Source organism: Mus caroli, unplaced genomic scaffold (assembly GCF_978045245.1).
Source record: "Mus caroli unplaced genomic scaffold, Mus_caroli_1 scaffold_1, whole genome shotgun sequence".
Classification (NCBI taxonomy): Eukaryota; Metazoa; Chordata; class Mammalia; order Rodentia; family Muridae; genus Mus; species Mus caroli.
The window spans coordinates 21,470,567-21,490,932 of record NW_028227256.1 but is presented as its reverse complement, the minus strand read 5'-3'; the positions used below and the strand labels follow the sequence as shown (position 1 = coordinate 21,490,932).

The 20,366-nt window shown below is 38.0% G+C and overlaps 1 protein-coding gene across 2 annotated transcripts in view; it reads left to right on the top strand.

The window, feature by feature from the left end:
- The window catches only part of Col19a1 (collagen type XIX alpha 1 chain), a 314,640-nt gene that overhangs the window by 164,224 nt on the left and 130,050 nt on the right, over window positions 1-20,366 (top strand). For both annotated transcript variants that reach the window (XM_029483553.2, XM_021163060.3), the window contains one exon: window positions 4,800-4,853. In XM_029483553.2, the coding sequence (XP_029339413.1) occupies window positions 4,800-4,853 (54 nt within the window). The remainder of the gene's footprint in view (window positions 1-4,799; window positions 4,854-20,366) is intronic.

Sequence of the window (20,366 nt, the reverse complement as noted above, 5' to 3'; positions counted from 1 at the left end):
ATTGAGAGATATGACAACCTATATGCATGATGAGAAGTCTTTAGGTCTTAAAGTTTAGGAATTGGTTTAATACTGTGAACCATTTGCAGAGTACCTCTTATGGGGCAGGTTTTAATTCAGCTAGAAAGGTGGGAAGAAGGACAGAGAGATAAAGAGAGAGGGAGAGGGATTGGTTTCTCCCAAAACACTCAGGCCACGTTTGCAGCAGATGCCCAGCTTACCTGCCTGGCCATTATTGTAGTTACAGTTCATTTCCTGGTGTGACTGATGACTCCTCCTCTCCTCAAATCGGGTATATCACATTTCCAGCATTACAAAAGCCAGCCAGTGGTCATAAAGCTTCCGTGTCAGTTGTTGGACCAACTTGATTTCTCCATGTTCTAAGACTCAAACATAAAGAGTCTTCAGCAATCAGGTCTCACCAGGAACTTTTGTAGGATAACTTAAAGTATTGCTTGCTTTCTCTTACATATAGAATCCAGGGATGAAGAGAGAGTTGAAAGTAAAAAGTGATACTTATGAGTATGGGATGGGAGATGTAAGAGAAAAAATTAGTTCTTTAATATACTACTAAAACCAAGTTATGAAAATAATAATTTTATGTACAGAGAATTATGTTCCCATTATCACCACCAAGCTTTGCTCTCTGCCAAAGCTTTCTTCTTTCTGATTTGCCCTACCACATATTTTTTGAGAGTCTTCTGTAAGGGGGGTGGATATAGAATATATAATACATTCTATCCTGTAGAACTCATCATCCTGGGAAAGGTTAAGCACAGTAAATATAGAATGTCATTTACAAAGCCAAGTAAGACAGAAGAGCAGAGTGGTTTCGAACCAAGTGCTAAGTTCTCATATTTAATTCAGGGAACCCACAGCTTAGGTAGATCTCTAATTTTCTTAGTAAGTGATGAATAAATTCACTCCCTGACCATACTAAGTGGAAAGAATATAAGCTGAGTAACTGTAAATAATAACATATCCTCAAATAATTTCTCAGTTTGGAAAAATGTGTGTGTGTGTGTGTGTGTGTGTATGTGTGTGTGTGTGTGTAACTGATGGATCTGTTTTACAACTGCCAATATTAAAAATAATTTTCTTTGCAAATGTCAAATGCTATTTGCTAATGCTCAATAATGCGGTATAAAATGTTCTGGGGCTGAGAAGGTCACTCAATGGCAGTGTGAATCCTGAGTTTGATAGTCAGCCAGTAAGTCAGAAGCAAAATTTTTGAACATTTGGGTAGCATGGCTAAGATTAAATATAAGATGTCATGGGTGATTTTAATAAGAAGTTATTTGTTAAAGATTAAATAGAAATTACTAAGATTTTTGTTAATCTGTTACCAGGGTACTACACTTAGCAAAAGTGAAGTGGGAGCAAAGCTTGTGGCTCTGAGACACACTTGGGGTTTATGCACATACCTTGGTACCATTATCTACCCAGACACGCCTTTACACAGAAAACTCTCATTTCTTAATTTGTTGAACTAATTCTGAAAAAAATGTAATATTTTGCATTACAGACTTTAAAATATAATTTTATTTACTTATACAGGTATTAGATTTTTAATTTTATTTCCAAGAATTAAGCATACTCTTTTGATGACAGTTAGTGTGTGCATGTGAATGCATGTGTGCACATGTATGCATGTGTGAGCGTGTGCATGTGTGTGTGTGTGTGTTTCAGAAACTCATGTTTAAAAACATTGACAGATTTGACAACATTTGGATGAATACCAAAAATGTTGTATATTGGTTTGACATTAGTTTTCCTAAAGGCAAAGACAATGGTTTAATCTAGAGCTAAGACTGTGTCAGTCTTGCATAAAATAGCATGTCTGTGTAATTACACTGCAATTAATATTGCTGTATTTTAATTTTAACATTTGATTTACTTACAAACATTAGGAATTTGTCATCTTTGAGTTAGCCTAATTATCCAACTTCCCTTGCTTATATATTATTTTGTAAGTGGTTTATAAATTACAGGCAAAATTGATCAATTTCTCAGTCCCCAAAAGTTATTACTGCCTAAGTTCATGAAATACAGGGTCACCACACCTCTGTACAATTATTTTTCTAAAATCATATAAAATAATGAAAGTGACAAATGTTTGCTTTTATTCAATCAGTTATGGTGAAGAACACGAGTATTTTTTCATTAGGAACATAAGCAGAAATTTTGTACTAATGTTCAAAACTCTGTTAAAATTATTTATATGAAACCCTTATATCTTCAGTCAAACATGAATGAAACTTTAAATGAAATTATGTGAATGAAAATTTAATATAGATTAATCAAACTTTTTGTTAAAAATAAATGTTCAGATGGTAAAGTCATATATGTATGTATATGTTACTACTGGTTGGGATTTGGGCTAGGTGCTTCCAAACATGAACCAATAGGCTTCTTAATCTACAGAACTAAAATAATGGCTCACACAATTGTAGAGTATTAAGAGGATATTGTTCAAGGAAATAGTGTAGTATAGATCATAAAGATACGTGCTGTCAATCATAGCAGCAGGCCACATGAGTGAAGGAACTGACTGAGTTGGGATTCAAGAAAAAGGACTTTGGTCACAACTAGAAATAGCACAGGCAATTATCTGTTTTGATTGACAGGCTTAGATTCTGTAAACATATGCATGCCCAATTATTCATAGACATAGAACGTAGATGGAGGATTCTCACTAAAAACTGCACTCAGAGGACACAGTTTACCTCACACTACATGTGCCCCATTGTAGTTAAGACTATCTCACGTCCTATCTTGTGCTAAGGACATAACTATAATATGAATGAATAAAATCTCTCTGTACTTTATGGTCATTAAGGGAAAGAAAAATGTATTTTATTGTTTAAAGTAGGATGTGCCTGTAGCTGAGTTCAGATGAGATATCTCACTGCCAGTGTGTTGTTGTATGTATTGTTCAGAGAGCTGGGTATAAGTAGTAGCTGTGGGTGGGAGACTCAGGCTTCCAGATGCATCTATTACAGGAGGAGAATGTACATAGTCTAAACCAAGCAGAGCTCCCCAATGCTGAGCTATTAACCTGTGTTTGCCTGACTTATATCATTTTTTTAAAAATATTATCTATGAAAGAATAGAAATGACCATATGCATAAAAAGTAGTTATGGGTCATCACAAAAATACCCAGTTTTTAGTTAAAGAAGATCATATTATAAAAAGGAATCCTGGGAGGCTAGCAGTGGAAGAGGGTATGCTTAGCATTCAAGAGGCTCTGAGTTCAATTTAGAAAGTGCCAAAGAATCCTAAGCTGTTTTTCTTCTAGATAGAATGAGTTTAGACTTACTTATACTGCTTGTTTGCATCAAATACTTTTATGCATTTAATATATATATAATTTAATAAGCTAATAATAAGAATTATAGAACCTAATGTATTCATTCTCTTTTTTTCACTATAGTGGATTGATTCTCCAGCAACAGTTGGTTTTCGTAGCCAGTAACATTCACAGCCCCTATTGAGTAAGATAGATCCCACTTACAGGCAAGTCAGGAGAGAGACCAAAGCTAGGTTTTCTCAAGATTGGATTGATGATTACAAAACCACCAGGAAGCTTGGCAGCCATGCAGGAAATGATCATCTGAAAGCCATTAGAATGGAGTTAAATGGATTCAAATAAAACAAATCTAATCAGGCCTGGTAATCCTATGTGAAGAATGGGTCTGAGAGAGGGGAGTGTAAGGTGTGAGTTTGATCTCGAGACTGAGCAACAAGATGGGGCTATGTGTGTTGACTGTGGTGAGGATTGCAAACAAGGAGTGAGGGAGGGTTCTACACTCAGTACTTGATGAGCCAAATTTGAGTTGCCTGTAGATATCCAAGTGGGGGTGTCGAACAGGCAGTTGGCTGTTCAATATGCATATACATAAACTAAGGCTAGTTTCTATCTATAAGTCTAGATATCATCTGTGTAAAGGGTCTGACGCACACAAGTGGAGGAGATCAGGTACAGGATGTAAACTATGAACATGAGTGTAAAGTCCCCCTACAGCCCATTTGAAGGTTCAAAGGGGAAGGAAGAAGCAATAGGAACGATCTGGAATAACCAGTAATGACTGCTGAAGAGAAAAAGATAGCAATATAGTCTGAGGTTGATACAGTCTGAGTCTCAACCTGATAGGTTGAGAAGGAATTCTTGTAATAACAAATACCTATAACAGCCACCCCAGAGACTTGGCTTTCAAATTAATGACACCTAGGAATTCCTGGACAATTTTATAATCTGAATTTTAAGTGAACAAATATGTTCCCCTCATTACTTGATGAGAATAAGGGAAATCATACAATACTATATGATACTAAAAGGTACACACATAAACACACATAGCTACAGCTAATGACAAAATCATGTGCTTTCTAAAAAGATACAAATCTACTGTCAACAAAACCGTAGTTTTGTTTATAGAATCTAAATATGGAAAAGGTACCTTTTCTGCTTACACTTATGGTTTTCATCCATGTGTGGTACTGTAGCAATTATGGGCTTTCAGTCATAAGAGGTTTGTTTATTATTTTGTTTTGGTTTTAATCTCTCCACTGCCTCAGAACTTCCCACTACCCTTTTCTTGAACCAGGTCGAAGGACAAGCAAGACAATGAACAGCCATTTCTCATCATTAACATATTGATAGACTAACCTTGGAAGGGCTGAAGTGACTTAACCTTGTTTTGTTTAGTCCCTGAAATGAGGGTCAGTCATCACGACATTCTTTCGTGGCAGACACACTTGAACTAGAGTGTTAACATGTGTTCCTTTCCCCCCACAGGGCTCCATAGGAATCCAAGGTCCCCAGGGTCCACCTGGCAAAGAAGGCCAAAGGGTGAGTAGAGTTGAAACAGCTGGTAGAGTTTGCCAACACGGAAGACAATTATTTTTGAGCATTAAAAAGAATAAAATAAATAGATAGCAAACAGGTGGGCATAGGGTACCAGCTACCAAAGACAGAAATAGAAGGTTAGGGATTTTGACAGAGTATTAGCATCAGAATAGTCTACATGTTTTCGAAAATCATCAGCACAAATGTATGGACCATTATTTGTATAAAGTCAGTTAGCCCTAATGTGGTCTAGAACATGTTGGCCAGAGTTCCCATTCTTGAGTTAAGTTAATGAGCACTGCAGTAGAAATCCCACCTGGACACACATTCTCTCAAAACTGTAGATAGCAACTAGGCTCTTGGCCCAAATTAACTAGCTGACATTAGGGACTCCTTGAAACTCACACTTCACTATTTGTTGATTTTAACCAAGATGAAACAGGCAATAAATTAATCTCAGCATTAATTGGAAATACCATGATGACCATCTCTAGCCAGAGCTGAGTCTTTGTATCTCCAGCAAAAGGAAGCCCTGAAGGGTTCTGGCAAATGGAGTGCTTCCCTGGGACTCTTGACACACCATCCTTGGGTCATTCTGTCTTCAGTTGATTCTGGAGTCTTGTGTTTTTATACACTTTCTCATATGATTGCTTATGAAGTCCCTGTGCTACATAAAGCAGGCATTACATCCTCAACTCTACAACAGTGTGGATGAGGTTCCTGGAACAGGGTTTCAAATGGCTTGACTTGGCTGCTGAAATAGAGGGCAAGCTTTCCCTCGTTGTCCAACTGTACTGTAAATCATTCTCATTTGCTCATAGCAATCTCATTTATACCTTCTGTGAAGGAAATCCATGTACTTCAAATATATCAGTGTACTTCAAATAGTTGAAGACCAATTTCCAAAGGCTTGCCTTTGGAAGGTTAATAAAGAACCAATTCTCTTGATTTATTTCCTTCCCTTTTTTGGGTTCCTAGGCCCACTGCAGTCTAGTAGTTTGTCCCAGGAGGCATGAATTGACCTCTTGCAGGAATCAAGAATGAGACAAAAATGTACAGTTCAATATGGCAAGTAGGCCCTCTACCATGGACAATAGACTCCCAATGCAGCTTAAGAGTCTTGTTATCTAGGAAGGAGGAAGCTTTGGGTTGTCATAGTGTGTGTTCAGCTTAACACACCCTCCTTTGTTTTAATGAAAACATCTACCCAGTCATGTCTTTCCTGGTTTGGGGTTGTCTTATATGACAGTGTTGGAACAAGCCATGTTATTTTTCATCTTCTGGAACTTAGTCTCTAATATTTTATCATTTGGGCATTATTTTCTTGGAGTTTTGTTGTTGTTTTAATGTATGTGAATCCTGTTCTCCAGTCAAACAGCTCCCATCTTTATACTATTGAAATAATTAATAAATTCTAAACAGAAAAGGACCCGACAACCAGATGTCAATAGCCTGTATTTTATCATGGGCTCAAGGACTGCTAATCAAAGTATGTGCAAATGTATGTGAACTCTACTTCCTCCTCACCCACATTTCTTAATTTGGTTTGTAAGATAATTATGAGAAACCTGTCAGCCAGTTGCTGAAATGAGAAAGTATTCAAATGATTCCCATTTTGTGTTTTAAAAACACACTTCAAATTGAAATTGTACCTTATCAAAGCTTGTATTTCAGAAGACAGGTCAAAGGATAAATGAAGTTGATGTATTTTTCATAATTGCAGAGGCAATTATTTGAACTACATAACTCAATCACTATTTTAATGTAAATATATTCTACTTATAAATGTGTGTAGTCCAGAATATTTTATAATACTTTTTATTTTATTTTCTATAAAGAGCGACTCCATCAGACAGTAATATAACTAATTTTAGAGTTATTGTTCCATATAATTTGTCCTTGTTGCTATCTCTCTCGAAAATGCCATGCACTTCAAAGAAAATAACTATATTAGATATTAGTGGCATTATCGATGTTTAAAAATAATTTCTGAACATTTTCAATGATGTCTCTAATTAAGTAGGTACTTAAACAGGAAGTGAATTAATGTAAGGAATGCACTCTTGTAGATTTGCGTTTATGTCCCTAAGTGTCCCATTTCTCCTCCTCATGAGAACCAGGTTTGAATGCACCTCAAAAGTCATTAACTGTATGGATGGATAAGGTGTCTTAATGCATGCACACACACATGCATATCACACACATCCACAAACACATTAACATGCATACAAATACACACATGTATACACACCTTCAGAAATAGACCAATAATTTTTCTATCTCATTGAATTTTAAAATAGAATACTATAGAAAAATCCATGACTGTAAAAACTATATTGATCCACTGTCAACAAACATGTAAATTTTGATTGCAGGTGTTTGACTCCTGTTAAAATTGTTAAAACAGAATATAAAACATGTGGCAAGTCCCTAGGACTTAATTTCTAGTCACAATGTCTTTAGTGAAAGATGTTTAATGGTAAATAAAGCTTCACCTTCTTATTCTTCCTCCATGATTACACACATAACAATATCTCACAGTTAGGATACGTTTACAACACAGATCTCACTCACATGAAACCATACTTTAAAAAATACCGAACATTGCAGAAGTATGCAAGTATTGCTGCAGTTATTTTTATTAACACACAAAATTCTAGTTGAGAAAACACACACACATACATGATAAGAAGGCTTCTATATACTCAGTGAGAACACTGCTTTTGTGGGTACTTAAACAGAACTTTGTTTGCATTTTTAATTAGTTCATTTTGTTTGTCTCGTAAAGCTGTTAGACGTTAGCTTACAAACTATTCATTTAATAAACTATAAAATTAATGTTCTCACATTTAAAAACTGATCTTAACTTTGAGAATATTCTTACGGTATGTTTTCTTGACCTGATTTTCATCTTTGTTTTATGCCATTAAATATTTAACCTTCACTTTTTGAAATCTTGTAAGTAAAATATTTGACTGAAACTTTTAATCTTTCTTTGGAGGGAGGTGTCAAGACAGGATTTCTTTTTATAGCCCTGACTGTCCTAGAACTTGCTCTGTAGACCAGGCTGGCCACAAACTCACAGAGATCTGCCTGCCTCTCCCTCCACAGTGCTGGAATTAAAGACATTTGCAACCACCACCCAGCAGTACTTTTAATCTTATACACGTTATTAATCAATGCAAGTGTTAGAATAGCTAATAATAAACAATGGTCTTATACTGTGGATTCAGTGTGTTTGAGAGTGGTGAGGGCAGGCAACCTATGTGGAGGCCTGGAGACTGTTCAGGTCAGGATGAGAACAGAGGAGGAAGCAGGAAGGTACCCAGGACACAGCAGGGCCAGAACACCAAAGGAGAGCACTTTAACAGTTATGGAGAACTCAGTGGGAGTAAGCTCACATCAGGGGTACAAAGATGTGACAGTTGTTAATAGGGGATATTATTCACTTACATAGCCCCTATTCTAAGCTCATAGGAGTCCCTTGCTTTGTTCCCAGAACCTCCATGGTGGCTCACCAAAGTGCAATTCCAGGTCAGGGGTTTGTTCTCTAGGAGCTCCTGTACACACACGGTACACAGACAAGTTACATGAATGTGTGCACAAGTACACACACACATGCACCTACACATAAACACACATGCACATGCATGTGCACGCATGCACACATATACACACAAACACACATGAGCAACAAAGTCAACAGAGAGATGTTTCTTAAAAGAAGCCAGCAGAAGCAGTGTTAATTGATAAAGAAGTTTTAATTGATCAATGGGCAAGGCATTAGAAGAGAAAATGAGAGAAAGGTGGGAGGCTAGGAAATTAGACAGCCAATGGTGAGGTGGCAGAAGTGGCAACAGGAACTGAATGGAAGCCCAGAAAAATGTCCTAGGAAGTGACGTAGTTTAGGTAGATCACATGTTCGTAGATGCTCCCACGAAATAGCTCAGGAGAGTTGACTTGGATAGATGCCTCTGAGACACAGATTCCCTGTGGACCTCCTTATAATGGAATATTTCAAAGTATACAGAGAATAAGTATTTAATGCAACCTTCTACTTTTCTTATACACATGTTGAGTTCATGCCTAAACAATATCAGTTTAAATGTGCAACTCATATGTTTTTTTATCAAAGGAATCATGCCAGGTCTCTTTTTTTAAAAAATGACCATTTATTAGTGAGTTAGCCAGTTACCCAAATAAAATGCACTTTGCATGGCTATACAAAGATCTTGTTCTTGTTATCTGCTACTAGAATCTAATTTTAATACTGGACAGAAATACACTTAAATTTTCTACACTCTTCTCCATAGCCCCTTTAGTCACAATTCAGGTTATGCTGTGTACCTGTGCCTCACTTCACACTAGGAAACCTTTGTCTTAATTGCTTCCCTGAACACTGTAGTGCATACAGATTTGACTTTCCCTCACAGTCCTAAATCCCAGCTCTGTCTGGCCTCGGGATTCCTTGCCTTCTACAGAGAATTGGAGCTGCTCAGCCCCCACCCCTGTCAGGTGGTAGCCCATTGCCCTTGTCCAGATTTGATGGAAGCAAGGGAACAAGATCATATTTCCTCCATTACGGTGATGCTGGAGCCAGTGAAATTCCAGGATGACAGGGCTGGTAGCATGTCTGCCTGCTTCCATGCCACAGGCAAGACACTGTTCAGTGTGGAGGTTGTCACCTGGACTCTAAGTCCAAACTGATGGAATTGAAATCCCAGCTCTGACACTAACTGTGTGGTCACGAGTGAGTTCTTCTGCCTCTCTATGCCTGTTGCCTCATAGAAAATGTAGATTATACTACTACCCACCAAAGGCTGCTCATAGGTTGGATAAGGCGAATATCAGATATCACCATCATTTTCACCCCCAGCCTGCAGATGCAGGGATGTTGATGAAAGGTGAGGCAGGGCACAACACCTAGCAGAACTTGGCTAGAGACACTGCGTAACTGATAGAGAGAAGCCATTCAAGAAAATGTCTTTTCACTGCTACACAGTCGAACCTATTTTCCTTCACTTTTACTTGAATTCTCCCTTTCTCTGGATGTCGGTGCCCATGTTTTTTTTTTTTTTTAATATTTTTATTACATATTTTCCTCAATTACGTTTCCAATGCTATCCCAAAAGTCCCCCATAGCGCCCCCCCACTTCCCTATCCACCCATTCCCATTCTTTTGGCCCTGGCATTCCCCTGTATTGGGGCATATAAAGTTTGCAAGTCCAATGGGCCTCTCTTTCCAGTGATGGCTGACTAGGCCATCTTTCGATACATATGCAGCTAGAGACAAGAGCTCCTGGGTTCTAGTTAGTACATCATGTTGTTCCAACAATAGGGTTGCAGATCCCTTTAGCTCCTTGGGTACTTACTCTAGCTTCTCCATTGGGAGCCCTGTGATACATCCAATAGCTGACTGTGAACATCCACTCCTGTGTTTGCTAGGCCCCAGCATCGTCTCACAAGAGACAGCTATATTTGGGTCCTTTCAGCAAAATCTTGCTAGTGTATGCAATGGTGTCAGCGTTTAGAAGTTGATTATGGGATGGATCCCTGGGTACGGCAGTCTCTAAATGGTCCATCCTTTCATCACCGCTACGAACTTTGTCTCTGTAACTCCTTCCCTGGGTGTTTTGTTCCCAATTCTGAGAAGGTGCACAGTGTCCACACTTTGGTCTTCATTCTTCTTGAGTTTCATGCGTTTAGCAAATTGTATCTTAAATCTTGGGTATCCTAAGTTTTGGGCTAATATCCACTTATCAGTGAATACATATTGTGTGAGTTCTTTTGTGATTGTGTTACTTCACTCAAGATGATGCCCTCCAGGTCCATCCATTTGGCTAGGAATTTCATAAATTCATTCTTTTTAATAGCTGAGTAGTACTCCATTGTGTAAATGTACCATAATTTCTGTATCCATTCCTCTGTTGAGGGACATCTGGGTTCAGGTGCCCATGTTTTATGCCCCAGGATAAAGAGCAACATTTATGTAGCTCGATAATAAAATTGAGAGTTTCAGAAACCTAACAAGTATAAAATAGATGACGTCCCTCCCATTGTAGGGTAGGATGTGAAGATTAACGTCCTCTGTGTAGGGGAGCTGGGGCCTCAGATTTTGTCTTACAGGTAAATGGTACTTACGTATAAATTTACTAGGTTTTTCATGGCAAACACTGCTTTCCTTCCTTGCCTGTGTCTGATCTGGTTTATGTGCCTTACCAATGATAGCATAAATAACACATATGATGTTCTGATAACCATTGGGTTTATTGATACCACTAGGACAAAGGACACTAAAATCACTGCTTCCAGGAAACCAACAGATAGTGCAAAACTCATTCAAGCAAGTTTTTCCTCAAGCCCACTTGCTTGAATTTACAAGACTACATATCAGACTCAATGTAAATGACCAAACCTGCACACATCCCCATATTCCATTTTGCAGAATTCCATAGCAGTCTTTTGGCATTTAGCATCTCCCACATCTGCATCAAGAAGATCTGCTGAAGCAATGGGTTAGGACAGGAAGGCAGAGAGAATGCCCATGTCTGTTAATATCAAGTAAATGTCAGCAAGGGTACAGTTGGGTCTCAGCAGTAAACATGCTCTGGATTTGCTTCATGCTCTGTGCCTGATGGGAACTATAAATCCAGCAAACAAGATGTAGGCAGACAATATCTAGCTCAGTCTAATTGAAGTAAGGTGAAAGGAGACAGCACAAGGCATGGACTGGACTTCCTGAATAAAGGCCATCCTGTAGATCAAGTTAAATGTCACAGCTACTTAATGGCAGTGTGTCTGTGGGCCATTGTGGTAAAATTCACTCTAATTAGTAGTGCCTGCCATGAATTTAAGGCAAGAAAGACAAAATGTTCCAGAAGGGCTGGCAGTGAGGAAGAAAAATGATTGTAGCCTATGGTGACAATCCAATACTTATGTAGACATCCAAGGCACAATGGGCCAGGTTTCTCACATCCATTTAAATAAAGGGACAAGTGACATGATTTGTAATACAATAAGATGACGTAAATTATCTCCATTTGGTGATTAGCAAAGAAGAACCATTTCATAGTTTCTGAATGGGACACTGCCTATGAATAGCATGTTTATGCAGATCTATGTAAGAGCTGTTCTATGTCATGGAAGAACCATACCATGGAGCCTTTGAACTGAAGACATCCTGTCTCCAATGTCCAGAGATGCTGACAGCTTCAGAGGGATTTAGCCTAATAAAAGGGTAGCAGGTCCCAGACCATCGAATAACCAACTGTAGAGCAAACATCAAAGTTAAAGGGTGGAAAAATGGCAGGGCCATTCCAGCCCATCAAATGAAACGAAAGCCATAGAAATTCAACAATGTTCTAAATGAGGCCACAGAACCAGTTATATATTTTAACATAAGAAAAAAATACAGCTAATTCTGTGGTCCTGTATAGAAGCAGAAGCAGAAGCAGAAGCAGAAGCAGAAGCAGAAGCAGAAGCAGAAAAGGAGAAGAGAAGAAGAAGAAGAAGAAGAAGAAGAAGAAGAAGAAGAAGAAGAAGAAGAAGAAGAAGAAGGAGGAGGAGGAGGAGGAGGAGGAGGAGGAGGAGGAGGAGGAGAAGGGGGAAGAGGAGGAGGAGGAAGAGGAGGAGGAGGAGGAGGAGGAAAACAACAAACAACAACAATAACAGCAGCAGCAGCAGCAACTGCCACCTAGATTTGTATATCTTTAAAATGGAGACTATTGAGTTTTTAAGTGAAGCACTGACCAAAGATCCACTTTAAATTTCATTCCTAAGACCACACATCAAAAGGAACAATGGTGCCGTTGATCCCTTCTGGTCTCCACACAGAGAAAAGTGCACACTCTCTCCCCATAACCAGCCTATCTTGTCATCAGTTTAAAACCAGAATTGCCTGGACAGTGGGAAAGGATGGGTGGCCATCAGAGTTAACCTGTTCCAGCTGTGGGGTTACTTTAACTCATAACTGCAGGCAAACTGCTTCAAATTCTAATGTAAATTAGTTTTATCACTACTTAGCTCTCAGGTATATTACAGAACTAAGCCTGAGACACCAGAGAATATTCTTTGGTGACAGATTTGTACTGAAGCATCCTATAACTATTACCTGCTTACCCACAGATGCACTTAAGGGGGAGGGGAAGGAAAAGAAGCACTTGCTTTGATGTGAGCTGTGCTAACCCTCCGATGTCACTGCCTATACTGCATCTAAGTCATACTGAACACCTCTTGTTAGCTTTGCCAGGGTAAATGTCAAGCAAAAAGTTTTTTGCCATTTGAGAAGCTGTGAATATGGGTGTGGATGGCTGCCAACACCAAGCATGAATGCAGGAACTACAAAGAGAATTTTAAAAATGTAAAACATGAAGAACATTGGACATGTTTTATGGCATAATGATTTAAAAGGCAGAAAGTTACAGTTCAAACCTCAGCTTTACAAAACTATTGCATCTTGTGTGGCCTTCCAGAAACAAGGGAATTCTGAAAGCAAGTTTAATGCTTTTGTCATTTGCAACATATCATGATAAAATTCTCAAGAGACAGCAGCAGTTGAAAAATAAATGTGATAATCCAACAGTTGAAAGATGATTGGACATTTCTTTCCCATAGGATTCACGGTGCACCTTGGTCAGTTCTGAATTCTACAGGAAAAGCTAATGATCTACCTTTTCTTGTTTTCCTTAAAAATGGTTAACTTCTGAATTTTTCTTATTAGAAATAATGGATACCCACTTGATATTTTTAATAGGTTCAAAGCAAACACATCCATAAATATTTGTACTAATGTGACTGTGTTCACTGGTAGTCTTTACAGTCACTACAGTGTGAAAGAGATGCTGCATAGCTTTCATTTGCGATTCCAGAATCCAAACTGTGTGCTAGGCAGCATCTATCTCATATTGTATGACTGTGTGTGTGTATGTGTGTGTGTGTGTGTGTAGTGACTATATGTAAATGCTGCATATGCTCAATTAAAATGACACTGTAAGAAAAACAGTGCTTGGAGTGTAGAGATGGCTCAGCCATTGAAGGCTAGGGTCTCAGCCAAAACATCAAGACAAGTAACTGAAAAAAAATACAAATAAATAAAAGAGCATTGAGGAAAATAATTGCATGCTTCTGATCATGTCTTCACACTTTCCCTTGATATGTTTTTGTGAAGTGTTCCATAGAAAACATTTTTAAACTTTAATACATGTATTTGGCCATGTTAATAGGTTTTTATCTTTAGCACATTTGAACATACTCTTATAAAAGAAGTGAAATTAAAGTCTGTACACTGAGTGGGGAAGGGAAGAGCTAGGTAACAAAGAGGAAGAAAAGATGGGGATGTGACACTTGAATTGCTGTTTGGTGTGGCAAGCCATGGAAGTTAGCTTGCCTGGGGTTCCTTAAAAGCAGAGATATGAGCTATCCTTATTCAAGTCACTGACTAAAGAAACATGTGCACAACTGAAGCACACGGAGAAAGCAAGAAACATAGAAACGTGATTTCAAGAAGAGTCTAGAATCAGTCTGGTTCCACATGGCTCTTTGGGGCACAACAACCTTATCCCACTTTGAGGTAAAAGGTTGTGCTTCCTCTCTCTGGGTTGAATAAGGGCAATAATTCCCCAGGTATTCCCCCAACAGGATGTTCCTCAAAACTAAAGAGACCTAAGGGAAAGGTTCATTTAGAAGCAAATATCTAGTAAAAAATAAAGTATTGAATGCTTTGAAATTTTGTGTTTTTATGATCAAACTCTCCTCCTCAGTAAAGTCAATAAGTCATTGTTTCATAGTCAAAAAATGTAGTAGCCAAATTCCACCAACCAGGCCTGGCTCTGAACTACAGAAAACAGACGTCAGTGTCAGCTAAGCAGAATCAGAGGGCCTCTAAGCAGAAGCAGACACTATGGTAAATCATAGATTCACAGGAAAGCGGAAGTGGAAACCTATGCATCTTTTTAGATACATAGATGAAAGAACATAATTATTACGTAAGCAAGTGAAACAGCCAGATGCTGTAAACATTCAGAAAAGCCAATGAACAGAGAGAGACACAACTGGGTATTTAGGGGTGAAAATGTCTAAAAATCATTATATACATGTGTGAAACAGACATTGGGCAAAAAAAAAAAAAAAATGTTTTAATGATGGCTGAACTAACAAATTGAAACTACCCATAGTGCCTTTGCCTAATGTAGGAAATGTTAAAAGGAAACTGTCTTTTTGGAGATGAATCCATTTAAAGGACCCAGGCATGAAGAGCACCAGCCCGTAAAACCTGGCTTGAGCGATGACTCCATGGATTAGAGCACTGGCTGCTCTTCCAGAAAATCCAGGTTTGATTCCCAGCACCCATCGTGTAGCCATCTGTAATTCCAGTTCCAGGATGAAATGTTCTCCTTTGCCCTATTCAGGCATCAGGTATACATGTGTTGCACATACATACATTCCAGCAAAATACTCTATATACATATAAAATAGAATAAATAAATATCCAAAAGAAAATATTTTTTTAAAGTAAAATTAAATTCATCTGATTTCTCAAGAAGGAAGGACAAATTTGCTATCAGGAGGTCTCCAGAGAGGGCAGAATAGTACCAGACAGACTGCAACTAAAGAACAGGCTTCAGAAAAAAAAAATTACTGGGGACAGGCCCTTGAACTTGGGGTAACTCCTACATCTAGAAGTAGATAAAGAGATCCAACTTGTCTGAGTTGATGCTGCCAATCTTTAGAAAGTCAGGGGATTACTGACTACCACTTTCAGAAGCTGATATTTATCTTGTCCAATTTACGTGTTTGTGTGTACCACAGTGTGTGTGTGTGTGTGTGTGTGTGTGTGTGTGTGTGTGTCCCAGTATGTGTACATGTGTACACTGGAAAGTGGATGAAGGATGGAGGTTGATATCAGGCGCCATCCTTATTTATTGAGTCAGGGTCTCTCATCAGATCAAAGCTTTCACATAAGGCTGATCATGCTAGCCAACTGACTCTAGAGATCCTATCTCTGCCTTCAGAGACTACAGTTCCAATCCACCAAGACTTGCATGCATTTGAGGATTAAAATTCTAGTCCCTGTGCTTGCAAAGCCTGTGCATTAACTAGTATATCATCTTCCTTGCCCATAAGCTGGAATTTAAAGAGAAATGGCTCAAGGCAGCGTTGGGGAGAGAAGGACAAAGTTTTCTCTTGTATTCAAATGACATTCACAAACAAAGGAAGAAACCACTGAACAGGGAGAAATTAAAGATATAAGCCTCCTAAAACAACAGTATAAATTGGGTAGGTGTCCAGAGAAAATTGGGAAAGCATAAGTACAGTCAGGACCTTCATTTGGAGGACCACAAGAAGGCATAGAGCAGCGGTTCTCAACCTTCCTCACACTGTGACCCTACAATACAGTTCCTCATGTTGGGGGTTACCCCAACCATAAACTTATTTTTGCTGTTACCTCATTACTATAATTTTGATGCTGTTATGAATCATAATGTAAATATACCTGATATGCAAGATATCTGACATATAACCCCTGTGAAAGGACTGTTTGACCCCAAAAGGGGTCACAGCCCAGAAGTTGGGATCCATTGGTATTTAGGGATGTGAGCATTCATTTTGGGAGCAAGAAGGAACCAAAGAAAATTTCATCCTCATGATACATATGTATGTTTGTCTCACATAGAAAAAGAAATAGGAGATGGGACCTACAAAAGTCTCTGCTATTTATGAGGCATTTTTATCATGATTATTAAAATATATATATACCCTATTTCATTCATAACTAAGCCCAAGTCAGTGAAGAAAAGTCAGAGAAATATACAAATGTTGAGAAGGCCAAGGTAAGAGACCAGAGAAAGGTGGTCACTGAGGGAGAAAAAGATCTGTGACATCAATTCGGAGTATTGCTAGGTTCTCCAAGTTTCTAGTGATGTCCAGGCACTCCATCATAACCACCCCATGAATGATGGTGCTTTCCTACATAAATTTCCAGTAAAACCTACTGTAAAAATCCCTTTTATCAGCTATCTTAAAACAAAACATTAGTTTTGTTTTATTAGTTATTGATCCAACTCAGGCCAGTTGGATCTCCTTATCTACTAGATGTAGAAGACAATCTAAATCTTTTAGAAAATTTTATTGGTAAAATATAAATTAGGTAAGGGTAAAACACTGTCAGAACTAAATTATTCTTATATTTATTGCTTCTGAAAATTTTCACATCTTATATCCCTGTAAACATTCTTTGAACTCTCATTTTCCTGAATTCTATGAAATCTCTGAAGCATGCAGATGCTGTTAACCATGCTAGGAAAACTCAAGAGACCCGTTTATACCACAATATGTCTTTCTGATGCATTAGAACAATGCATTATTGAAGTTATGGCCACAAATTTGTGTGTGCTACGGTGCTCATGTATTATAAGCTGACATGCTTTTCCATGAGAGCTGACTAGATGGATGCTGTATACTCCTTTGCAGTTGTTGGCCATAGAGCTAAAAAAATTTTCAGAGTAAAATAAGGATGAAAGAAAATTTCCTAATCTTCTCATGTAAGATTTAAATGGTGTACTGCTTGTTTTCTTTCTTATTTTGTTAAAATTGTGTGACTTGGGTGTGCCTAATTTACTTTTATTAAACAATCATCTAATGCAAACAGAAGTAATCTATGCCATTTGTAAAAACTTTTATTTTTAATCTTTTATTCTTAAGACAACATTCCTAATTATTCCCCCCACTCTATACTCTTTTATATTTTGCTACTCAATTTCAAATATAATTATAATGAGTTTTCTTTAAAACTATTTTTCTGCCATATCACTTTCAAAAGTTATGTAGATTTTCTGGCAAGGGTGCAATTTAAAAAATATGAACAAATCTATGAAACTTTCTCAGATCTTGTTATTCATGATCAGATTTAGAGAGTGTGGTAGACTCCTGTAAGACCTCAAACCATAACAGACAGGAAATATATGACTTGGAGACATTTCTTTCAGTATCTTCAGTATGATTCTATTAGGAAGCATTCTATACCATCACCTTCTAAAGATACTGGGATGAGTTACATCAGCATTAAGACTAATATTTAATTAAACAGGAAAGAAACACCTCGTGGTAAAACAATGGTCATGGAAGTTGTGCCTACAAAATGGGAGCAATAGGATCATGCATCAGTCAGCTTTCTCATGTCTGTATCAGAATACCTGACACTACTTAAGGGGAGAAAGGGTTTATTTTGACTGTGGATTCAGAGAGTTCAATTCTCTTAGGTTCGATTGATTCTTGGTCCATGGGGAGGGATGTGTGACACTATTCCTGGGAAGGCATGTTTCATGGGAAGACACTGTTCATGGGAATGCATAAATTTGTGCTCACCTCAGGATAGTGAAATGAGGACAGACCAAAATACAGATAGCACCAAAGACCAACTTGGGGGACCAATGAGTTTTACTGGGGTTACTTACAGGAATATAGTTAGTTGGGTTACTTAGAGAGGTGACTCAAGGCCAGCTGTATCACCAATGCCAACTCATACACTCATAAAACCTGGAACCTGGAGCCCACTACACAACTTACAGGCAGCTCAATAAGATGAAGACTGTCCTTTCCAGGAGGCTCAGTTGGTCCAGCCTTCTTTCAGGCAGCTCTGCTTCCCTGAGTGACCAGCCTTTCTATGCTCTTTTTCTTTGGCCTTCCCAACATCTATCTATTTCTCTGTCTTTTCTTCACTGACTTGGGCTTGTCCATGAACAAAATAGACATTAGCTATCTTAACAATCATGATTTAAAATGCCTCTTATAAATAGCAAAAACTTTTGTAGGTCCCGTCTCTTCTCATTATTCTTTTCCGAATGAGACAAACATACATATATAATATAAAGATGAAATTTGCTTTGATTCCCTCTTGTCCCCAGAAGTTGTACACCAAGGTGAATGGTTTTAATCTTGGGAAAACAGCTACAAGACAGGGTGGCAGAACATCCTATCAGTAGGAACATGTGGAAGAGTCACCTGTCCTATCACAGATGGGAAGTAGAGAAGAAGAGGAGAGAAGTCTTACTAGATATGACCTTCATAAGTACAGCCTCTGGGTCTTGTGTCTTCTACCTTCCTAAATCAGCCACCAGGAAACATGCAATGAATTCATCCTTGGAGAACACTTAGATGCAACTGTAGCAGACAACATAGGAGGAAGGAGGACAAGAACAGAACTTAGATATCTGCACTTCCTTAAAGTTAGCCCTATGTTTGCTTTCTTCAAAGCCTGGACTGATGTCTGCCTAGTCCAAAGGAACTAGGAGAATTAAGAGGAGGCTCCTTTCTCTCTCAAGTGACAGGAACTGGGAAACCATCCTTGTAGTGTAAGCAGAGTTGTTGAAGAGTGGTGCTTAGGAACCCATAAGCAAGCTTTGTGGTGTGTACAGAAGTTGAATATGTTTGTTTGGAACCTTTAGTAACAATGGACTATAACTGTATAGTTTCAGCCTGTGATCACTGGACTCTCCCGGTAACAATCCTTCAAGGAGTAGCATTGAGCTCATGGAGAGTTACAGCTTCTGTTGGTTGGCTTCCTCTGCATCATAAAACAGCAGGTCCACAAACTTGTGGCTTTTATTAAAGTAAAGGATCAAGACAGCATGCCCTGAAAAAAAATGTGATCATTTGTTTTTGTGGACTTTTATGGTTTATATCTTAGTTTATTTACATATTTAAATTATTAGTCTATCTTTCATTGTATATCTTGTACTCATGTTAAAGATGGAAAGTGTATTTTAATCCTAATTTACAACAAAACAATTTTCACTAAATTTCTTTACATCTCATTAGTAGAAATCAGCTAAATGAGAACCTTGCAAAAAAAAAAGAAAGTCTAAAGAAATCTAGACCAAAATAGTTAAGTCTGGTTTTCCTAGGCAGTATGATTGAACATATACTGAGTCTGTTAATTGATGGAGAAGCATTATTTCACAGTATGTGATCTGCAGTTGTGCACTGGGTAATGAGGCAGTAGATTCATAAAAAAATGTTAGCAACATGTATGCATAAAACTTAGATATAAATGCAAAGCCCAAAATATTTCTAGGAAAACAAATACTGATTTTAAAATGCCAATTAAAGCAAATGTACACCATTTCAAACACAATGATTAACACACTATTTGATAGTATTTTCTTCATAATTTTTAATATTGCTGCAACTACAAAAGAAACATACAGTATGCTGAGGCAATTGTAAACAAAGGCATCAAAGATCTTTGTTTGGAATTGTGACATGAACATGTAGAAAAACTGTTGTTTGACATAGACAAAAACCAATGAGTATCAATGTGGGAAACAAACAAAACTCATGAATCGTGTTCACTGCATCTTGACTAATATACAAGTAGCATCCATGGAGCACTTCAGAATGACTGCAGGGGATGGTGGTGGTAAAGAGCTTTCTTCTTCAGTGAAATGCAGACAACTATGAGAGACTACACTGTCAGAAAATACAATTAGGAGCACAGGACTTTGTTATGAAAGTACAGCT